The sequence below is a fragment of the Phasianus colchicus genome, chromosome Z, assembly GCF_987193195.1.
Source record: "Phasianus colchicus chromosome Z, bPhaCol1.hap1.1, whole genome shotgun sequence".
Taxonomy (NCBI): domain Eukaryota; kingdom Metazoa; phylum Chordata; class Aves; order Galliformes; family Phasianidae; genus Phasianus; species Phasianus colchicus.
Window position 1 is genome coordinate 19,768,149 of NC_143476.1, and position 21,849 is coordinate 19,789,997.

Genomic DNA, 21,849 nt, shown 5'->3' on the forward strand with positions numbered 1-21,849 from the left:
GTTAACAAATAATTTCCCACAGTTCTGACTTGCAGAGAACCAGCACTATCTACCTTCAAGACTTTCAATTTTTTCCATGCCACTAAAAGCTTTTTGAAAAGTAACAGAACCAGTGACCATCTCAGAACAAGATATACTCTGCAAAGTTGTGTGATTTTCTGTCATTACAACAACATACAAAATATACATCGCAACTATGACAAGAAAGGGAATTTCACTTGAATTGGTCCACAACACCGTATAACTTCCAGCATCTTTCAGACAGTGTTTTCTCATTTATTTTCAGTGTTATTCAGTGTTTTGGTTTCTCCATAAATCTTCAGACATGCTAACCTTATTCTCAAAGCCACTATAATTGAAATGGATGAGCTGGGTACTGTCATGCATTTTATTCTTCTCAAAAATAAATTCCTTCAATACTTGTAGGACATTACTATACATTACGTTCCCTTTAAGATGCATTCAGCATTCTTTAAAATTCATATGTTCATTTTTTTTTTGTAAAGAAAAAGAATAGTAATCTATGTAGTGGATACAGCTGTACAATTAACTACTGTAGAAAGAGACTAGTGTAAGATAGGCAGTAGTGCTCTTCATCTGCAAATAATTTTAAACAATATTTTTAATTGAGGGATATAGTGTCTTTTCATCAAAGATACCTAACAGCCATTTTAAGATATTACCTAGAAATCTTTAAAAATTTGGTCCAAAGGAAGAGTAAAAAATAGCTGCGTTAGTACCTGTTTTAGCATTTCTTTATTTTTTATGCAGGAGAAAACCCAAGTCAGAAAGCCTGAGAGTTAGAAAGCAAAATTATTTTGGAAAAACTTTCTTACAGTACATTATTTTCCCTCCCACGCAGAAGAGTGGAATCCAGATGCCCTCAGGTCTTAGAAATGAGTAGAAAAAGAAGAAAGAGCTACAAGGGCAGAAAGAGCTCTGATTCCAGAGAATGTAAGTTTACAGAAATGTTTGATTTGAAGTAAAAACTTCAGAATTGTAGGTGGTTATTCGCCAGCCACTCATCAAGACATAAATCCATTTTTGTGCCCAAGAATGTTTCTCAAATTGGGAATACTTACATTCAAACATGGGTACATATAGGTAATGTCTTGATGAGGCTATGTGCTTTATGTTGGTAGAACTGCAATCCTATGTATTTCTGACAGTCTTTCCAAAGATGCTGAAGTTAAAATGCCTAAAATTTTCATTATTCCTGCTGTACATTTCTCAGTGTGTCTAAGTTTAATTACTTGATTTAATCCCTCTTAAACAGATGTCACCATAAACTATTATCCTCTAATACACATGACAGTGAACATGACCTATTCTTAAAAAAAAAAAAAAAAAAAAAAAGGAGAATTTCATGTAATTGTATGAATGCTATGAAATCTTGCCTGGTACACCTCCTGCCAGGAAACAGTATTTTCTGCTTCAGCTTCAGACAGGGTACTAAGGCTCAGACCTCCTGGGAGTGTACTACTGATGTGCTATGTGACTGTGACAGGATTCATTAATCCCTTTGTTTGCTCATCTGTAAAAGGATTATAAAAGTCAAGTTCCATGTAATTTACCCTGAACTGCAAGCATGCAATGGGATATTGATTGTCCCACTATGTCCATGGGAACGAAGTAAATACTCAAAGGAATAAGGGATACAAAAGGAGTAGATTTTTCTAAATGCAAATAGAATGCCTATCACCTTACAAGTGTGAAACTTTCTGAGAAAGAAAAAAAAAAAAAGCATTCATACATTAATTTATTCAAATTAGAGTCAGTTAAAATATTTTTTTTACTTCATATTAAAGATCAGATAGCTAAGATAAAAGAAACAAATAGTGGACTGAAAAAATGCTGTTGAGGAAAATGCATTACACTTTAAGGACAAAGGAAGCATTTTCTATGAAAACTATCTCATACATTTGTGATACTGTTTATCAAATCATGGGAAAATGTTTTTTTTTATTTTCATCTTAAATTAGATGAACAGTTATCAGTCACTTGTAAATGCCAACAAAATGTAGAAAACCTTGAAAATAAAGCAGACGAGTCTCTGGCTCACTTTCCTGAGCCACTGGAAGTAAAGGGTTCTGAAGAAAATGGGAAAGATCATGAAATCAAGAATCAGAGTAGCCCAGATGCATCTGAAGACAGAGAACTTGACAACGCCTCAGACACCGAAAAAGAAGGAAAGAAGGAAACGAACTGCACTCCTCAAGTGTTCCCTCCTCAGCAAAATGAAATCCTGGCTACAGTAACTTTTGGCGAATCAGAGGGTTCATCGATGGGAAAAATTACAGTGTGGGGCAAACCAGACTCTGCAGAGTCTGCTAGTGTGGGTACTGGAAGAGTTAATGCAGAAGTAAGATATGGCTCCCTTAACGTGAAAATAGAAATTAAGAATGTTCCTTTGTTTGATTCTGGAACAAACCTTGTGACTGAGAAAAAGAAATGCTCGAAGAACAGTAAACATTATCATGAAAGACAATACCAGAAAAGCCACTGTTCAAGTTGTCCAAAGTACCAGAGGCCACCAGCTGACCACGTAGTAGTAGACATTGGGGAATATAAGGAATCGTCCGCACACAAAATTCAAACTATTGTCAACAAGAATTCCTTCCTGAAAATGGACATTGAAGGAAAGAATATTAAAATGGAGTATACCAACAGAAAGAAAAATCTACAAGTTAACATCAAACCTGGTGAACAGGCACAAAGGAAAACCTGCAACAGGAAATGTGAAGATACATACTGTAGTGAAACAGATTATTCTGTTAAAAAGGCACCTCGTAATACAGATTGTGAGTCATGTTTTCGCTTTCATGAAAAAGAAGACATGGCATTCCAGGATGGATATATACTTCTCCCTCCACCTAAGGAGTTTGCTGATTGTGACAAAATGCATTTAGATACTATCACAGAGGGTGTGTCTTCATACCCTGTCAATGACAGAAAGGAATCTGACAGCTTCTCCTCAGCCTTGAGAATTTGGGAGGGAGAAAATTATTTCAGTAAACATAACAAAAACAAATATGAAGGCCACAACAATGAAAAGGAAGATTTCTCAAAAGATAAAATACTTTTCTCAAAAATGAATAATGCAAACTGTCTTGTAGCTAGTAATACCTTGAATAATTCAAACGTTGGGAAGGAATGCACCAACAGGAATAGTGCAGCAGGTCAAGAAAGAAATAACATTAACAAGTGCAATGACACAGGTCAAAAACCAGCAAGAAGAAAGTCTTTCCCAGATACTACCCTTGATGTAGCATCACCAGTTCATCCTAGGAGGGATTCTGGCTTTTATTCGTTGCCATCCTTATCCTTAAAAGTACTGCCTAAGGAGACTAAAGCAGATATCTGTTTCAAGAACTCACTTGTTCATACCAGCTGTACAGAACTTTCTAAATGCCCTGACTTGACCTCATCGCTAAGAAGTTTGAAAGCTCTTAAGTCTTCATATCAGTATGCTTTCACTTCATTTGATCATAATGTTACCATTTATCCATCTGAACCCGAGGAAAGTCTAGATGACACTTGTTTACTGAATGACTATGCAGACTACGTGGAACAAGGTGAGGAAATAGAAGAAACAGTAATGGAGAGTCTTCATTCCCTTGAAACTATAAGCAAGAAAAAAGAAACAGAGTATGCTGAACCTCTGAGAAATCTAGCCATATGGGAGGAAGATAGTGAGTCAACCGAAGATGCTTTAGATGAAGAAACACCAGAGCACCATCCAGAAAATCATGTCGATTTGCAGAATAAAGCTCAGCTCATACAGGTCTTTCCACCTTCTAGAACTCCTTCGGGAGAATTTTTTAGTGACAAGGAAAGGTCTAATTATGCTTCTACAGAGTGCATCCCAAACCAGGTTTCAGCCATACAGCAGAATGTTCAGCCACTCCCTGCAGAGACTGAAGGGATAAGGAAAAGAAGAGGATCAGTAATGACTGTAATAACTGGAGAACTAGAACGACGAATCATTGTCCAAGGTGACAATAAATTGATACCTGATCCCTTTGGCTCTGCAGTAAGAAAAGAGCCTAATCTTTCCTGTAGTGTACAAGAAAAATCTATGCTTTCACACTTGATATTGGATCTCAGGGAGCACAACATAGATAATGAATTAGAAAGCTTTTCTGAAATACAAGATATATCTGGGGATACCGCCGCTGAAGCCAGTTGCCATAATGATGCAGCCCAGACTGCCATGTTATCTACCTCTTCAGCATATGCAGAAAATAAAGAAAATTTCACAGAACACTTATACATCAAGGAAAGAACAGAAGACGTTTGCAGCAAACAGTCACCTGATGATAACATAAAAACAGACGCTGAAGCCCATCATCTATCTGAGTTAGTCAAATCCAGCTCTGATGAAGTTGAGAAAAAGATTGAAATGAAAGAAGTTCACCAGAATACAGAGTTTCCCCCATCATCACTAAAACAGATTAGTCAGAAAGGTAGGTGCTTTAAGACTTTTATAGCTAATGTCCCTTACACATCTTCTGCGTAGTTATCTTAGTGCTTTGGTGATGTCTGTTTTGAGAAAATGAAAGTATATTATTACTTTACAAAAAAGATAATACTGATATTCCTAACTATTTGGTTATACTATGTAGTTATCACAGTGAGGATCCTAGAAGCCTTCTTTTGGAGCCAATTAATTTAAATTAAAAGATTAAAGAAAATGTTAAGACTCAGGAAGTAGGATTCCTATGTTTACAGTTGACCATTTGTTGCATCTAGCAAACACCAAGACAGGATGTGTGGTTTGACAGTTGCCATGTGGCATGTACTAGAGCTCTGGTCAGTATTTTGTAATCACATAAATCTATTTCTAGAATCAGTATGGTCTAAGCATATATTGAATTTTAAGTAGATCTTGGTCCTAATTCTGACTGAACCTTTATGTGACATAGAAAGACTATTGTAAATCATTTCATCTTCCTTTCTATCTTTATATAGCAAGGAAAACTGCATATAAAATAAGATTTTTTTCAAAAATATTAAACTTACAAAATTTCTTATATTTCCTTCTGTAATCCACCCACCTATGTCTATAACTGCTCATTTAGAAGGAGTGCTATGAATAATAAAAATATAAAGCTATATAGGTACACTGCACACTACATTACATCTCTATCCTTGAATATATATACACACAGTTTTGTCTGTGTGTATTTGAACTATCATTCTAACCCGTTAATCTTTCTTTCTCTTTAATTTTAATCAAGTTATATGCAAATACAATGTGCATAATCCTCTGTAGAAGGGATTGTTTCCATCAGATTAGGAGTATTTAACTGTAGAAAAATATGTACTTCCTTATCATGAAAAAATCTTGTTTCAAGAGTTTTTGTTTTTGTTTTTAAGAGGAAAATAAGTAAAATAAATAGAATTTAGTAAAAGGAAATCTCTTTAGTACAAGGTACAGAGGTACAAGGTATAGAAAGATGCTGAAAAAGCTTGCATACTCAAAAGACCTCAGTGGTAAAACATTTTGCCTCAAGGTGTAGTTATTTGCTGTATTTTTATTTTGTTCCTGCCTCTTTTCTTTTGCCCCTTGCTAAGAACTATGTATGTGTTTGCTCTCTGTTAGCTATCCCCCTATCTGTTCTGTGTCACCTAGAACCTGTAATTTCATCCCCTTTTTGGTCTGGTCAAATTTTGACTTTCCATCAGTGTTATTCTTAGTATTGATGTGGAATTGCTACCTTAAATGAATAAATATATTATAGAATCATAGAATCATAGTCACAAGATTGGAAAGGACCTACAAGATCATCTACTCCAACCGTCCTCCCATTACCATTGTTACCACAAGCTACTAAACCATATCTCATAGCTCCTCATCCAGCCTCTTGAACACTGCCAGGGACGGCGACTTCACTACCTCCCTGGCAGGCCATTCCAATGCCTGACCACTCTCTGAGAGGAAAAGTTCTTCCTTATATCTGATATAAACCTCCTCTGGTCCAACTTTTGGTCATTTCCTCAGGTCCTGTTTGTTGCCTGTGAGAAGAGGCCAACCCCCTCCTCATCAAAACCTCCCCTCAGGAAGTTGTAGAGTGCGATGAGGCCTTCCCTGAGCCTCCTCTTCTCCAGACAAAACAATCCCAGCTCCCTCAGCCGCTCCTCATAAGACTTGTGTTCCAGACCCCTCACCAGTTTTGATACCCTTCTCTGAACACTTTCCAGGGCCTCAATGTCTTTCTTGTAGTGAGGAGCCCAATAGTAAACCCAGTAAATATATATCTAGTAAGAAGTATACTCCTGTGAAGTTTTAAAACTGGTTAATGTGAATCAGAGCCACTTGTAATTCAGGAATATAAACCTGCTCAGCCAAGACACTGGCACACAGGGCAATGTGGGACTTCCTATGACAAGTAATTCAATGACACTGGGAAGGAAATGCAGATTTCATGTGTGACATTTAGAACAGAGATATGAAACAGATAAAAAAGTTGTTAACCAGATGGAAAAGTGGAGTTCAGCAATCTGATGTCTGGTGATGATGTAGGAACTTAATATCAAAGGAAAAAAGATTCATACTAAGTGCATTACAAGAAATCTGTTTCCTGACTGTCACCAATGATCAGCTGTCTAGGAAAAGCAGATCTGTAATGGATCTTACCGTGGCCAAAGAGAGACAAAAAAGACAAGAATACTACAAAGTCAAGGGGAGAACTCACACGTTCATTTCCAAGGAAGACTTTTTAGGCATAATAGCTAATTTCCTCTTTTTCCAATGCAACCCTATCTACCTTTATCAGTGGACGCAGGTGCATTTTCAGAAGGAAATCCCATACAAAGATGCTTTTCAATTGTTATTTTAGTTGAAATAATAATTATTTTAGTTGAAATAATAATTATTATTATAGTTTAAATAATAATAGAGTAAGACTTCTAGTGCCCTACTTAGAAAGATACCTGAAATAAAAATACAGCTTCTCCTTTAATATACATTTGTCTTGCAAGAATCTTCAAGAATATCAAGAATTTGTAATTAAAATCCATGAACAATTGACCTGCTTTTGCATAAAAATGCCACACCAGTTGTTGTGCAGACACTTAACTGCAAGTACAATGACCACTGGCACTTTTTTTCTGCATGAATACCTCAATAAGTTTAAAATATACAGTTAGCAGTATTTTGAGTATTATTTGTTATTTTAATTGCTGTGTTAGCAAAGAAGCAATTCTTATATCTATAATACAAAAATTTACAATATAGTTGCTTAAGTATATTCTGAAAGTTGTCAAATACATTCCAAATGAACAATGTCTGCTTATAATTCAGATTTGAAATCAGAAATGAATAAAAACAGAAAGCTACCTGTGCTGAAAGATACCAGAGCCAGCGATAGCTCCCAGGAAGAAGCAATAGATCAGTGGGCCAGGAGACGGAAACAGTTCAAAGACAGCAAAAAATGCAGTTCCACCGGAGGAAGCTCCATAAACAGCACTATCACTGAAGGATCAAGTAAGTATATTAGTCTTACAGTTGTATTCTTTTTCCTTTATGTGACTGATGCTTTGTCAGGGCTTTCAGCCAAGGAAATCTGTCTTCCATTCATTCAGCTTGAGTTTCTATCTTAGTTATTTTCATAAGCAAGTATGTTTTACACAGCTGAAGTGTTTCTCACTATGGGAATTTCATTTCATAGACAACCTGGCTGGGGAGGGGGAGAAAAAAAAGAAAAAAAAAGTAGATCCCTTGTCCATATGCAATAAACCACTGGACAAGCTCTAGTCTTGAAAAAGTAATTGCTTATGGAATGCAACAAAAGTCAAAATCCTGTTGCCTAATTTGAGTATGTTAAAGCCATGGTGAGCTGGGAGTTCTTCTTCCTATGATACCCACCACTCCATCTTTTATCTTCAGATTTGCTTCCTAGATTGTCCCTTTATATCCAACCTGGGTACTAGCAGTACTAACCAACTAACCAACTGTGGGACACTAACAGGCCCACAGCTGTTTCATTAAGAAAAATGTCACTACACTTTATGCTTGAACTTATACCAAATTCAGCATTTTAAATGATGTGGTAAGGAATTTTGAAGATAAACTGCTTAATGAATTTGTTTTCATGCGGATGGAGTCCCCAAGAAAGCATTACACATTCTAAGAGAACTTGTTCCAATTCATAACGTTGTGTTTACCTCCTCTTTTGTTTTTTTAGCTAACATAAGAAGTACTTTTTGTAGATGGAGAAAAATACACTTTCCACTAGAAATGCTTAATGATAGAAAGTTTACTTTTAATAAGGAAATCACAGAACAATTGAGGTTGGCAGGGACTCCTGGAGACATTTGGTCAAGATCCACATTCAAACAGGTTCACAGAGAGCAGGTTGCCCAGGATCTGGTCCATGTAGGTTTTGAAGATCTCCAAGGACGAAACTCCACAACCTGTGACAGTGCTGTTCCTGTCACATTAAAAAAGTGTTTCCTAATGTTGAGAGGGAACTTTCTGTGTTTCAGTTTGTGCCTATTGCTTTTTTTCCTGCCAGTGGGCACCACTGAAGAAAGCCTCACTCTGTTCCCTTTGCACTGTACCTTCTCTTCAGGTATTCATAGACATTGATGAGATCCCTCTACACCTTCACTTCACCAAGCTAAAGCAGTTCTGGTTCTCTTGGCCTCCCTACACAGAAGAGATGCTCCAATCCCTTAACCATTTCTGTGGTCCTTTTCTGGACTCTCTATAGTGTGTCTAGGTCTCTTTTGTTCTGAAGAGTCCAGAACTAGACACAGTACTCCGGATGTGATCTCACGTGCTGAACAGAAAGGACTGACCTGCAGGCAAGACTTGGCCCATGGCAGGCCAGTATAACAATAGCCTTCTTTGCTGCAAAGGCTTCTTCGAAATTCTCCTTGTTGAACTTCATGGAATTCCTATCAGCCCATTTCTCTAGCCTATCCAAGCCCCTCTGAATGGTAGCATGAGTGATAAATCAGCAACTTCTCCCAGTTTAGAGTCATCTGATCAAACATCCAGAGCATTAATGAAGATATTGACCCCTAAGGTCCACCACTAGTCCACCTCTAACTAGACAGTGCTCCACTGATCACTAATCACTGAGTATGGCCATTCAGTCAGTTTTCACAAGATACTACTATGAAGAAATCCCCCAAAGTTTGTCTGGGAATTCAGCGTGCTGAAGTGCCTCTCCTAAATGCTGTACACTTATGTATAATAAGATGATCTAGGACCTGTATGCACCCTAAAATCTAATTTAAATTTCCCTTTTTAGTTTAAAACCATTTCCCCTTGTCCTCTCACTTAATTGTCATATAAAATACAGAATAAACAAAGCAAACAGAGACGGCATTTAAATCTAGATGCATTATATTTGTACTGAAAAGACTGATGTTTTTTCATCTGAGGCAATTTATTCTAAAGCATTTTTTTCTGCTTATCTATTACTGTAGGTTCTGATATTTCATACTTTTCACTGTCTATTTTTAGTCTTCCAATTCAAATTCCCAGTTGCTTGGGAAGTTCTTATATCAGCGTGCAGCCCTTTTCTCCAAATTATTAAACTGAAAATACTCATGACAATGTGCATAACTTCAGATAAATGTTCAACAGCCTAGGTCTAGACAAAAGATCTATGTTCAAAAAAACACTCATCTTTCCCTACCTCCTTTTTAATAAAGCTAAATACATCTGGAAGAGTTAAGGTTAAGAAAACAACAAATGAAGTAATTCTTACCCAAATCATCTACTTTTAACTTCTTGTCTTCCCAGGTGTAGTGAACTTATATTAAATTCCAGAAAAAAAATCTCGTTTAGTTTCACAATCAAATGAAACAAATAAAAAAGCTTAGGAAGTGGGCTAAATGCAGATTCCCTTTATGCAGCTGCAGCTCCTGTTTATATCATTTGCCCTTGGTAATCAAGTTCAATACACAATAATATCCAATACTTTTATATTCTGTTATCTTTGCTTGCTCTCCTTAAACTGCTGGGAAATTGTACAACTAAACAAAGACACTAGAAATACAGAATCTCATCATATTTCTTGAATGCTTTTTGACTGAAATATTTTATTCTTTATGCATTTTGTCTACTAACATTACTTTTATTTGTATTATACTCATGACAGTGAATTCAGAGGATGCTCGGTCAGTAGATCTGGGACTACATTCTGAAAATGATGACAGAGGTTTCTATACAGAAAACTTTCATTCTGCTGCATGGGTTTTCAGAGGAGATGATGTGTCTCCAGATAATAGCCCTAGATGTCTCAGCAAAAGACCTAGACCAGTGGCAAGTAAGTTGTCTAAAGCAACAGGTAATAAATATTGTAAAAATTTCTGTGATTTGTGCACTCTGAGGTTAATGTAAGGGTAACAGCTGGATGCTGGATGCTTATAAGGAAGATGGGAACTAGAGAACACAAGAACCTAGGAGGGGATACAAAACTAAATAATAATTCTTATTTAGATACTGTCTCGCAACATTTCAGGATTACTTGACAAAATTGATACTGGTAATAAGCAAAACTAAACATCATCTCTTGATACAAGGTAAGTATAAAAATATATAATGGCCATAAAATCTGTTTGCCATCAATTTTTTCAGACAGCCCAGAAAGAAATGTATTGAGTTTTTTATGGATGTGAAGGACCCTACTTATTCTATTTGCAATTTAAATCCATTCATGCAAACAGGTATTGTGAATAATTCTGTGGGGCACTGGGGCATTTTCTTTCACTTTTCAAATGTTGAATTACTGAAAGGTAGTGTAGTCCAAAGATCAACTAAGAACAAAGTGAAACACCCATCTTTCCATGAGATAGTCCTCTGTTGGAAATAATAAATCATTCTCAACATGAGAGAAAACAAATGCCTTCCATTTGAATTGGAAATGAAAATCCATTTCATTTCCAAATGAAAAAATTTTCCATAGACTGTTTGAGAATATACTGGAGAATATTTTGATTGCCTTTAGTCCCAATGGAGAGCTCAGAAGTTCAAAACGATAATTAAAGTATATGTTGAAGTATCTGTGCTCTTTCGGATACGTAACATCAACTGGCCAGCTAGTAAATTAACCTTCAAAGTAGTTATATCTTACAAACATTACACAAGTTGTAGATGAAACAGACATCTGTCACAAAGTTAACTAGATCAATCTATGCCTGTGACAGGGGGGCAGTAGGCCCCTAGGTCCCCCTTGGCCCCACAAAACGGGAAGGGAAAGGTAAAAGGGATAGGGAGATAGAAGCTGAGCTCAAGGAAGGAAAAAAAAAAAACAGCAGAAACAATCTATGGAGGAAAAGTTATTTTACTAACTACAACATTGGAATGCAAGATAGCACAATATAATACAATCTAATTGAAATTGAGACTAATAAATCAAATAAGATAGGAGAGAGAGAGTTCCTGAGACCGAGTCAAACATGAAAAAGCTTGGAACAGCTAGGAAAGCACCTCCAGCACCCACTGCCAGGCAGTAAGAGACCGCCCCACCCGGAAGGGTCAGATCCCATGACTTCTGTAATGTATAGGGATAGGTACCTGGAATTGGAGCATTAACACTTTAATTCCCAGTGCACTCATGATGTTATGATGTGGAATACTGAAAACCAAAAAACACAAAACCATGACAACATCATAACTTATTATTCAATTGTCCTCCATTAAATAAACCCACTAAAACATTCAAATGATCAAAAGAGAATTCAAATTTATACAGAAGCATTTCATCACTATGACATTTACTAACACGTCAAACAATTTAAGACATACTACTAATAGTAGACAACAGGAAAAAGTTGAACCATTAAGCAGAAAATTAAACCCTGATCTCCCTTTTCATTGAAGATGATTCTGTCTTCATTTTTGCTAACTCAGCATTTCACATGTGTACAGACACTGATAGTAGATTAGTACTAAGGGGCAGTGAGAGTAGAGCAGAAACAGAGAAGAGCGGGTAAAAAAGAAAAGTAAACTGATAACCAAAAGATAGAGACCTTCTTAAATGGAAAAAGAGTGATTCTACAATAAATAGATTTGAAAATTTATAGTGTATTTTCTGTTTGCAGCTTAGAGGTCTGACATTCCTTTTACAAAGAGCAAGAGTATTTTTCTCTCCCAAATTGTGGTCAGTGTAGTGGATCATGTGACAGCTTCTCTGCATCTTAAGTACTAAGTCCAGCCACATAACTTAAACTTCAAAGGAAAGCAGATTTTATCTGTGCTGTTTGTCTTTGCCTTAAGTTGTATTGTATTCTATTTGTCATGGTGTGAGGAAGTACCGACTGGCAGAGAAGCAGTACCAAATAGCTAGGATTGATGCCAGGCCATCCGAGTCATCTGCAGAATCAGTAGCTTCTAGTGCTCATGATTACAAGGTTTAAAAATAGGCTGCTCGTATTTAAATTGAATTTTATTTGCAGAGAAAAAGGGATCTCTTTTTCCAATTTCTGCAGTTCGTGAAAGAACAGTGAAGATTGCTAAAGGAACTGGAAACTACCCGTGGGGATTCCGGATCCAGTTCTCAAAGCCTATTCTTGTGACTGAAGTTGACACAAGTAAGTTGTGCTTATACCAGTTAAATTCTGTTTCAAAAATACATTTATGATATTTAATGATATAATATTTATAGTATTACAGTATGCATAAATGACAGCATTTGTTGTATAATAGTGCATTGTATATATATATATATATGTAAACCATTTCCATAATTGGTGGATGTAAGTTGTTTAATACAACATACTTGAACAAGACATGACATGCTATCTTAGAGACCCAGTTTGTCTACAGGCAAATAGCACTATGCTGTTTGTTGGCATTCAGTGCCAGTTTATACCTCATACAAGTGTTTGTACCTAACCTCTCTCAAGACCCTATCTACAACATTTTGGGGCTGACATCTTTTAATGACAACTGGCCTTTAGAATGAAACACAGGATGCAGTCACTCTCCTAACACTTTCAAAAGTGTCATTAGCTGGGGACAGTTATGCTTGGATGGGTTTCTAATAAGCCATCTACAAACCTTGACAAGGTGGCATGTAAAGCTCTGTACTGTTGTCAGGTCATGGTGAGAAACCAGAAAGAGCTCGGAAAACTGTGTGAATGAACACAAAAAAAGTGGCAAATCAATTTTAACAAAGGTAAATATCCATAGATAGGAATGATGCAGAACATAACGTTGGCAGTTACACTCAAGATTGAGATCATGGAACTTACCACTGCAAGATCTCTGAAATCTTCAGCTCTGTGTGTAATGGCAGTTTAGAAAGAAAACTGAATGTTGCTCCCATCTGCAAAAGCAGTGAGAATAAAAGACAAGGCCTTGTATTGCTGTTATACCCTTGATTCACTCTGGAGTACTGTTTGATCTGCTGCTCACTGCACCTCAGGATGGATGAAGTAGAGTTAAAGGAGCAGAAAGCATGGGAGATTCTGAAAATTTCTACAACCATAAATGCCTTCTAACAAGTCAGATCCCTACTAACAGCTCTGCTACATCGCATGCTGTCCAGCTTCCTGGCCATGATGGTAGAATAGAACATCACAGGCCTATGAACACTTTAACTTAACATGCAAAAACTTAATCCTGAGCTATTAAATTTCAGTAGAGAAAATCAGAGAAGTCAAAAGTCTAAGCAAGGGAACTACATGTAGAGAGAAAAAAAAGACATCTGAAAAGGTCAGTATGATACTAATACATAACACTTTTTAAGATATATGTTAGAAACCTGTGCACTCCCTTAAGATCTGAACATTTTTATATTTACATCTTAACCATGCATTGTGCAGGATGTTCCTGCTCAGTTCTAAAAGTCATTCCAACTTTCTGCACTGTTCAGCTTATTAAATACTAAAAAGTCAGTCTTCAGTCCAGAAGAGAACTCATGAAGGACAAATCAATTAAAAATTAAAAAAAAAAAAAAAGAAAAAAAGGAAATTTAGGAGGTGGTTCTCTTACTTTCTATATGGTTGTGTCTATTTTTTGTATAGGAGTCTTTACTGCAACCTACATGAAAATAAACAGGTTTTTGCCAATGTATCTTAGAGACCATTCTCTTTTTATCTATATGAATCTATATGAATCATTAGTTTCCATTAACAGTTGAAGTCTTGCAAAAATGTAAATCTGAAAAAAAAAATCTTTGCCTACAGAATACTATGCAAAAGACCTACTGAGATTAAATAGTAACTATGTTTCATCCTGAAACAAGTACATAATTTTACTCCAGTATAATTTTTTGAATTATTTTAATTTATAGCCTTTAAGACTACATGATCTTGAAAAATGAAAAATGGTTTACCATGAGGCTGAGAAAGTAATTTTTCAGCTCTAATACTTACCAACTTAACCCTATAAACTACTAATTAAAATTAGACATAGCAAAACAGGTGATCATGTTGCATATCATTCCTATTAAGTTTATTTTCATGTTTTGCCTTCACGTGAGGTTGCTTTTAAATAAAATAAGAAGATCATTTTTACAGACAAATTTTAGTATATTTGTGTTTTCTCAATATATTACACATTTCATTAAAACAGTCATAAAACCTTCATCTATATTCCTTTTTGTTTTTATATTAAAGTGAGAATATTTTTATAATATTTTAAAGATCATTCATGACCATAAAGTCTTGCATGCGGTCCTCGAGGCCAGCAGAAAGCAGAATGTCTGATCTGCAAATTATTTGTATCACATGAGAGTGAACCACAGCTTCTTTGTGCCTGTTGTTCCTTACTGAGCTTTTACTAATTGTTCCCTACAATTTCTAAGCATCCTCAGAAAGACGCTGAACAATCACATCTACTGCACAACAGGGTACATAAACTTTTCTTAAAAAGTAATAATTAAGTAACATAGGTAAAGAAAAATATTTTCCAAAGAAGTTTTGCTTTTTTTTTTTTTTTTTTCCTCCTTAATACATTACAATTATTTAGGAATCAGCACGGAAAGAAATCTTAGGTTATTTCTTGGTCTTAAATCCAAAGCTGACTTGAATAAGGAATGTTTTTCCCACTGATTTCACAGAGCAATGCTTTGTTTGCAGGTTAGAGCAAACCCTTCCGATTTTGAAATGCCTTTTTGCCTCTAAAAGCATCTGCGTCCTAATAGAATTCTTAAAGGACATCTCTCCTCTGTCAGTCATTTTTTAGTTCTGAATCCATACATAAATCCTGAGATTTCATTTACAGACCACTAGCATATTGCTCAGGAAAACTTACTTACTCCAAACTAAGCCACTAAGGCTACCAGGCAGAATTCTTGACTGATCTCACAGATATTGCTTTGCTATAAAATATTGCTTTGTTTCATATATTAAGTCTAAATAAAATACTTTTTTTTTTGACTCCAGACAGCGCAGCTGAAGAAGCAGGTCTTCAGGTTGGGGATATTCTGATAGCAGTCAATGGAACTGATGTCACTAGCATGCCACATTCAGAAGCTGCCAATCTGGCAAGGAAAGGTAAGTTTGGGATCTTTGTGAATAGCATTACCTTATTTATCTAGACCTTGCTAGGAATACAACAGAGGATGGGCATACTGACAAAATATTCCCCAAAGAGTGTATTTGGCAGTAATGTTTTCAGTTTTCCTGCCTTAGAGAAGGTGACTGCGAAAGTCCTGAAAATGGCTGCAGAGATACCGATACTCTACTTATGCTTCTTCAGGGAGAGAACTCACAGCTTGGTTCAATGGTATTTCAGTGTATCTTACACCTGTAGACAATCAGGAGTTATTTCACTGAGGCGTTTTTTTTTGTTTGTTTGTTTTGGAACATCAAAGAAACAAAGTTTCAGTGATACAGAACTTGCATATTCTTCTTCAAGCTCAGTTGACAAAGCCCAGAGATACTCATGTTTGAATGCTGAAAGTCAGGACACTGTACTTCTTTTATTTATCCCAGATATGGTGTTGACAAGGGCTCTTGGGAAATTCAATACGTTAAAATGCTTTTACAAGACAGGGACAAATTTATCTTGACACATACCAAGTTCTTTAATTCTAGAAGTGCCATTCACGCTGTTACATTTAAGAAGAACCTGTCAAGTCTTTCTATAGATAAATCTCTAATTACACGGTATTTTTAACTCCTTCAAGAGAAACCCCCTGGCCTGAATCTTGGCACACATGCAGCGTTTCCTAAGTCAAATGTCCCCAGAAGATAAGTCCAGCAAATATTTGGCAAATGAAAATGTGTTATAGTCACAGTTCTCAAGCCTTTTTAATGCATTGCAGCATGCTGTAAAGTAGTATCTGATACAGTCAGAATTTCAGGTCTCTAGGGTAAAAGCCATAGCTGTGTTGATAGTATCAGCTAATATGATAAAATGGTACCACGCTGTTGATAACAGTACCACATTTTCAGACAACTCTGTGACCTATCATCTCTCTTGAGCACTTACCTTCTCCAGCTGATAAGTAGACAGATTAGCACAAGTTAATCTCCAGCAGCCAACCTCCTTACAGTGGTGCTCAGATAGCAGTAATGGACTCTAGGGCATTGAAGAGTAAGAATATTCAAGAATTCTCAGATCATCACTAATTTTTTAATAAACTTCAAATAATGCCCACTCGTTTGGGTAATGAAATCCAGCCACTCCTCTAACCTAATAAAATATGCAAGTGCCTGAACTGTGACTTGTAACAGTATAGCACAAAAACCATTTCTGGAAGTGTCTTTTAATAGCTGGTTCTGTTACTAGTCTTCTAGGCAAACTGAGTTAAATTCCTGGATTTCTACAAAAGGAAAATGAAATGTTGGAATGATTTAATTTCCTTTATAGGTTGCTTTACTCTTTGCTTTTCTAAAAGCTACACCAGGAGAAGAAGGGCAAGTGGTAGAATACTCCTTTCTGCTCTGTATCCCATAGGAGAATTCAAACAGACTGTTACCTGTGTTTTCACATTTTTCACGTAATATTTTAGGCCCTGATATCCTAACTATGGTGGTGGGATCAGATATCAGCCGTTACCCTAACACTCCCAGGCCTACCTGTCGAGGATATTTGCACAAACGAACACAATCAGCAATATTGAAGGGATGGAGGAAGAGGTGGTTTGTTCTGAAGCATAATGGCTATCTCCACTATTACAAACACAAGAAGGTAAGGAGATGGGCTGGTGATGGAGGAAGCTGTGTTCTGAACTATAAAGCACATCAGCGTTGTACTCAGATTTACAGCTGGTTGTCTTGACTTGTAATATTTACCAAGTAATGTCAGCACTAGCAATGTTTTTGTATATGGCTTATGGAGCAGGTTGTTTGACTAGTTCTGTCTTCTTTTACCCTACTTAGAGACATACACACAAACTCTTAGGATTTTGTGGATTCATATTTAGTCTCACAGCTGCGATTCTCAAAATCTACTATTGTGGCATAATTTGCTATCTTCCAGATGTACAGTGAGTCTTAATGCCCTAAATCATTTCTCCTGTTATGTCATCTACAAACTCTCAAACATTCTACATAGTTTTTCATCAGTGAGGGAAAATGGAGGGGGAAGGGGAAGGGGAAGGGGAAGGGGAAGGAGGAGGGTGAGTGGGGAAGAGGGGAGGGGAAGGGGAAGAGAAAGGGGAAGAGAGGGGAGGGGAGGGGAGGGGAGGGGAGGGGAGGGGAGGGGAGGGGAGGGGAGGGGAGGGGAGGGGAGGGGAGGGGAGGGGAGGGGAGGGGAGGGGAGGGGAGGGGAGGGGAGGGGAGGGGAGGGGAGGGGAGGGGAGGGGAGGGGAGGGGAGGGGAGGGGAGGGGAGGGGAGAGGAGAGGAGAGGAGAGGAGAGGAGAGGAGAGGAGAGGAGAGGAGAGGAGAGGAGAGGAGAGGAGAGGAGAGGAGAGGAGAGGAGAGGAGAGGAGAGGAGAGGAGAGGAGAGGAGAGGAGAGGAGAGGAGAGGAGAGGAGAGGAGAGGAGAGGAGAGGAGAGGAGAGGAGAGGAGAGGAGAGGAGAGGAGAGGAGAGGAGAGGAGAGGAGAGGAGAGGAGAGGAGAGGAGAGGAGAGGAGAGGAGAGGAGAGGAGAGGAGAGGAGAGGAGAGGAGAGGAGAGGAGAGGAGAGGAGAGGAGAGGAGAGGAGAGGAGAGGAGAGGAGAGGAGAGGAGAGGAGAGGAGAGGAGAGGAGAGGAGAGGAGAGGAGAAGAAAAAACACAGAACAAAAAAAAAGCAACAAAAAAAAGGAGCTGCTTCCCTTAGGACTGTTTGCCACTAGGGGCTACACCAGGCTTTCGAGGAGCGGCTGGAGAGCTCCAGGGCTGCAGCCGTCGCTTGCAGCCGGCGTCCAGCAGGTGGGGGGCTTGGATCGCACACAGCTGCTGCTGTTCGTGAGGGGCTAAGCAGGCGCACGTGTAGGTACAGTTCCAGTCCCTAATTCGTTCCCTTGTGCTGCTTTGTGGTGAAGTTACTCATCGAGAAAGTTACGTCGATACAACTAAATAAATTGGTTTCAAAGCCGGCGTTCTTTTTAGAACTTTAAGGCCCTTTAGAGCATGTAAAAATGATACGTATTATTGTATGAATTGGGAATTAATTCTAAATTAGTTTTGAGAAACTTTGGTGAAGCTGAGAAAATCTGTTCTAGTAAGGAATTTATTACTAGGTGAAGCCCAAGTAACATCCAGAAAATCTAGTGAAATGTAAGGGCATCTCCTGATTAGAAACAGGTAGAAGCACAAGTGTCTCCAACGATTTGAAAAGATCTATAAAACACTCTGACATCTGCACTGTGCTGAAATGTCCACTCTTAACCAAAAACCATATGAGAACCTTAGAAGGGCACAAAGTCCTTGCCCTGAAAATAGTTTGGAGCTCTTCCATGTGACCACAGAACCTCTTGGCCAACTCACTGTGTGAAGGACTTACAGGTATACATGTGTAGAAATACCAATGTGAATTTATAATAAACATGAATGTATTCTAGACAGTAAGACAGTTTTAGAGTACTTCAACAAGTAGATAATAATGGGGAATATAATACAACATTTTTCACACCTGATCATAATTCTACCTTTACATTATTTTTTTTTTCTCCTACTTCATCCTTCTCTAAGCCAGCTGTATATTTCATTTTACTGCTTATATATCTATGTATATATGAATCTGTTTAGTCCCTTTTACATGCTTGCTAGAGCCAATCCTGTAAAATTCTAACTGGAAATATTTTCCCTCTTAGTAAAAACCTAGGCACAAAATTATTTTTTACCTGAAAGATGCTGATGCAATGCTTTCCCAAGGCCTGTGCTTTGAAGACTTAATGAGAAAAATCCTTCTCTTGTTCAGGATCTCTGCTCACCCCCTTTTTTCCCCTAATGAATTCTGGTCTCTTAGTGATTCTTAGCATAGATTTTCATGGGCAGTACCACTAAGATGAAGAAAAGGATTCACATGATGCTGTGCAGCTTCATAACCAAACTGAAATTATACAGGCTTTCAGACGTTTAAGCTTCTTGATCAAAACCAGTCACTTCTGAGGATAAAAGTCATTTTGTGAAAAGTAATTAAAAATTACAGAAAGAGATTTTTCTTCTGCAGTTCTTTATCCACTTGACATTTTCAGCACAGAGTCTGGTAGGTTTTTTTTGTTTTGTTTTGTTTTTTTGCATATGCCATAATACGAGTAGTAGCTATCTAACCCAGGTTATGCTGCAGAACCCCTCTATATTACAACATAGTCTGGCTTTCAGTCATTGTTGTTTCATCATTAAATATTCTGGTATCAAACAAACAAACAAACAAACAAAACTTGTACACTGAAAAGGACACAAACATTTAGGAATTTCCTTGTTTGAGGAAATTCCTGAGATGTAAAAAAAAAAAAAATCTAGTTATGCCTTTTAAATGGTCTCCACTTCTCAATCAATTAATAAATTCTGAAGACAGTAAACATAATATAAACTGGATTAAGGATTATAAGTTACCTCATAATTTTATACTCATTTGTATTTAATTAAATTTTCATTTTATTTCTTTCAACTAACACATTTCTTTCTAAGCCTACTTTTTTTTTTTTTTTAACCCAGCAATTCTTGTCTTGAACTTTGAAAAAAAAAGCATTGAAAAAATAGCTAGATAATCCCAATGTCATGTTTTGATAGTGGGCATTTTAACATTGAAAGCATGCTAAAAACCTTTTGCTTAAAAAGGACAAATAAATTTAAAGCACCACATAAATATATCATCATAATTACCATGTATTTTCTTGCATAATGAAAGACTAGTGCCATTCAAACACCTTTTGAATTCTTTCATGTTATTGTTTCAGCCAGCTGCTCTTGCTCTCTCTCCAGATGCCACAGAATAGACTGAAATAAGCTCCTGAAAGCATGAGGACTTTCTTTCCTCACAAAGGGCTCCAAAAAGGCCTTTAGTAAGAGAGAAAGAAAGGTGCTGATGTATAAATGCATTTCTTCGCTACTGAGAGATTCAGTGCTCAAATGAGTTAAGGAAGCTCAAATGGGTTCTTTAGCATTTTTCCTTTCTTTTGGTGTGATTTCTTTCTGGACATAAGAAGAGCAACATGTGCAGATGCTGTTCATCCCACGGCTTTTCTAAGAAAATTACAAATAATGTTCCTAGTGTAACACGTTTATGTAACATGTCAGCTATGCAATTATATTAGAAACAATATGCTCTAGGTCTTACCTCACTTAGGAGATCAAATGTTTCTACTTAGTGGGTATACGATGTTCTTTAACATAGTGGATTGAAGGCAAGAATAACTAAGAGTGGAAATAGTAGTTCAGTATAATCTGTAGATCAGTGTCAAGCAAGCTAACCAGTTTCCTCTGTTTTGAGGTATAACTCAACTAGGGCTTCATGCTCATGACAAGAACAACAGCTTACACTGGTGTAATTGCAGGGATTCCAAGATCATGCCTGATTTACATCTATGTAAGACCACAACCAGTCTTTTTATTTATGCCTGAACTGTGTATCTGTATATACTCTACATTATTGAGAAGGGACAGGTTGTTCCATCTTCTGTTTTAGTTCATACCAACAAACACAAAGAGCTGTATTTCCTCATCATTGCTATTTACAGGCAGAGATTATCCAGCCTGAACTTTCCTTTTCCCACATACATTAAAAAAAGTGATTGATGTTTCTGGAGCACTTTACATATTGATTCGCCTATGTAATTTCTGCTGTTTCAGCCTCATCTCTATTCAATCATACACTGGTGAAGTGATAGCTATTGCAATAGATTCAATCACTTTTCCTACAAGGTCATTTTGTTTTCCTTCAAGTAGATGCTGTCACTGGCCTTGATTCTTGAAGTACTTACTCAAACAAGTAAAACACAGCTGTGTTACCACACTACGTGCAGCTTTGTTTACCACCTTATAGCAGGAATGTGACCACATGGGGATTAGATTTTGTAAATTACTGTGATCAGTGAAGCTGTGACAATTTATAGCAGTTTTGCCTACACTGAGCAGCAGTGGAGGTCCACTGTACACTTCATAATCTATTTCTTCTCAAGCATGAAATTTCCCTCTTTGTGCCAAAGTTTTCACCTATCTGAACATGGTGAGGAGAGAGTAAATAATGTACACTCTGGTCCTACTCTGAGGCAAAGATAAGCCATTATCTTCAGTTTGAGCTTATGCATTTCTTCAAGGACAGGAAGCACACCAGTACAGCCATGTTAATGCTTTCTTTAAAGATAGTGATGTCTCCTGCTCTGACCCATGCACAGTACAATAAGGCAACTGCAAAGTCACCAGAAAATGTCTGTGCTGAATACTATTAGGAACTAGTACAGATTGTCCAGAAATTTTGCAGTTTCATTTCCAGAAGATACTCAGAAGCCATTTGGACACAATTCTGAAAAACATGCTTGAATAGGTTGGACTAGCTGATCTCCA

General features: G+C 37.3%; 1 protein-coding gene across 1 annotated transcript in view; it reads left to right on the forward strand.

The window, feature by feature from the left end:
* The first annotated feature begins 896 nt into the window (after nucleotides 1-896).
* LOC149912684 (uncharacterized) overlaps nucleotides 897-21,849 on the forward strand; it is a 36,158-nt gene continuing 15,205 nt past the window's right edge. The window contains exons 1-7 of the mRNA XM_090132045.1: nucleotides 897-954; nucleotides 1,983-4,466; nucleotides 7,307-7,489; nucleotides 10,119-10,286; nucleotides 12,451-12,552; nucleotides 15,352-15,462; nucleotides 16,926-17,104. Of these exons, the coding sequence (XP_089988171.1) occupies nucleotides 897-954; nucleotides 1,983-4,466; nucleotides 7,307-7,489; nucleotides 10,119-10,286; nucleotides 12,451-12,552; nucleotides 15,352-15,462; nucleotides 16,926-17,104 (3,285 nt within the window). The remainder of the gene's footprint in view (nucleotides 955-1,982; nucleotides 4,467-7,306; nucleotides 7,490-10,118; nucleotides 10,287-12,450; nucleotides 12,553-15,351; nucleotides 15,463-16,925; nucleotides 17,105-21,849) is intronic.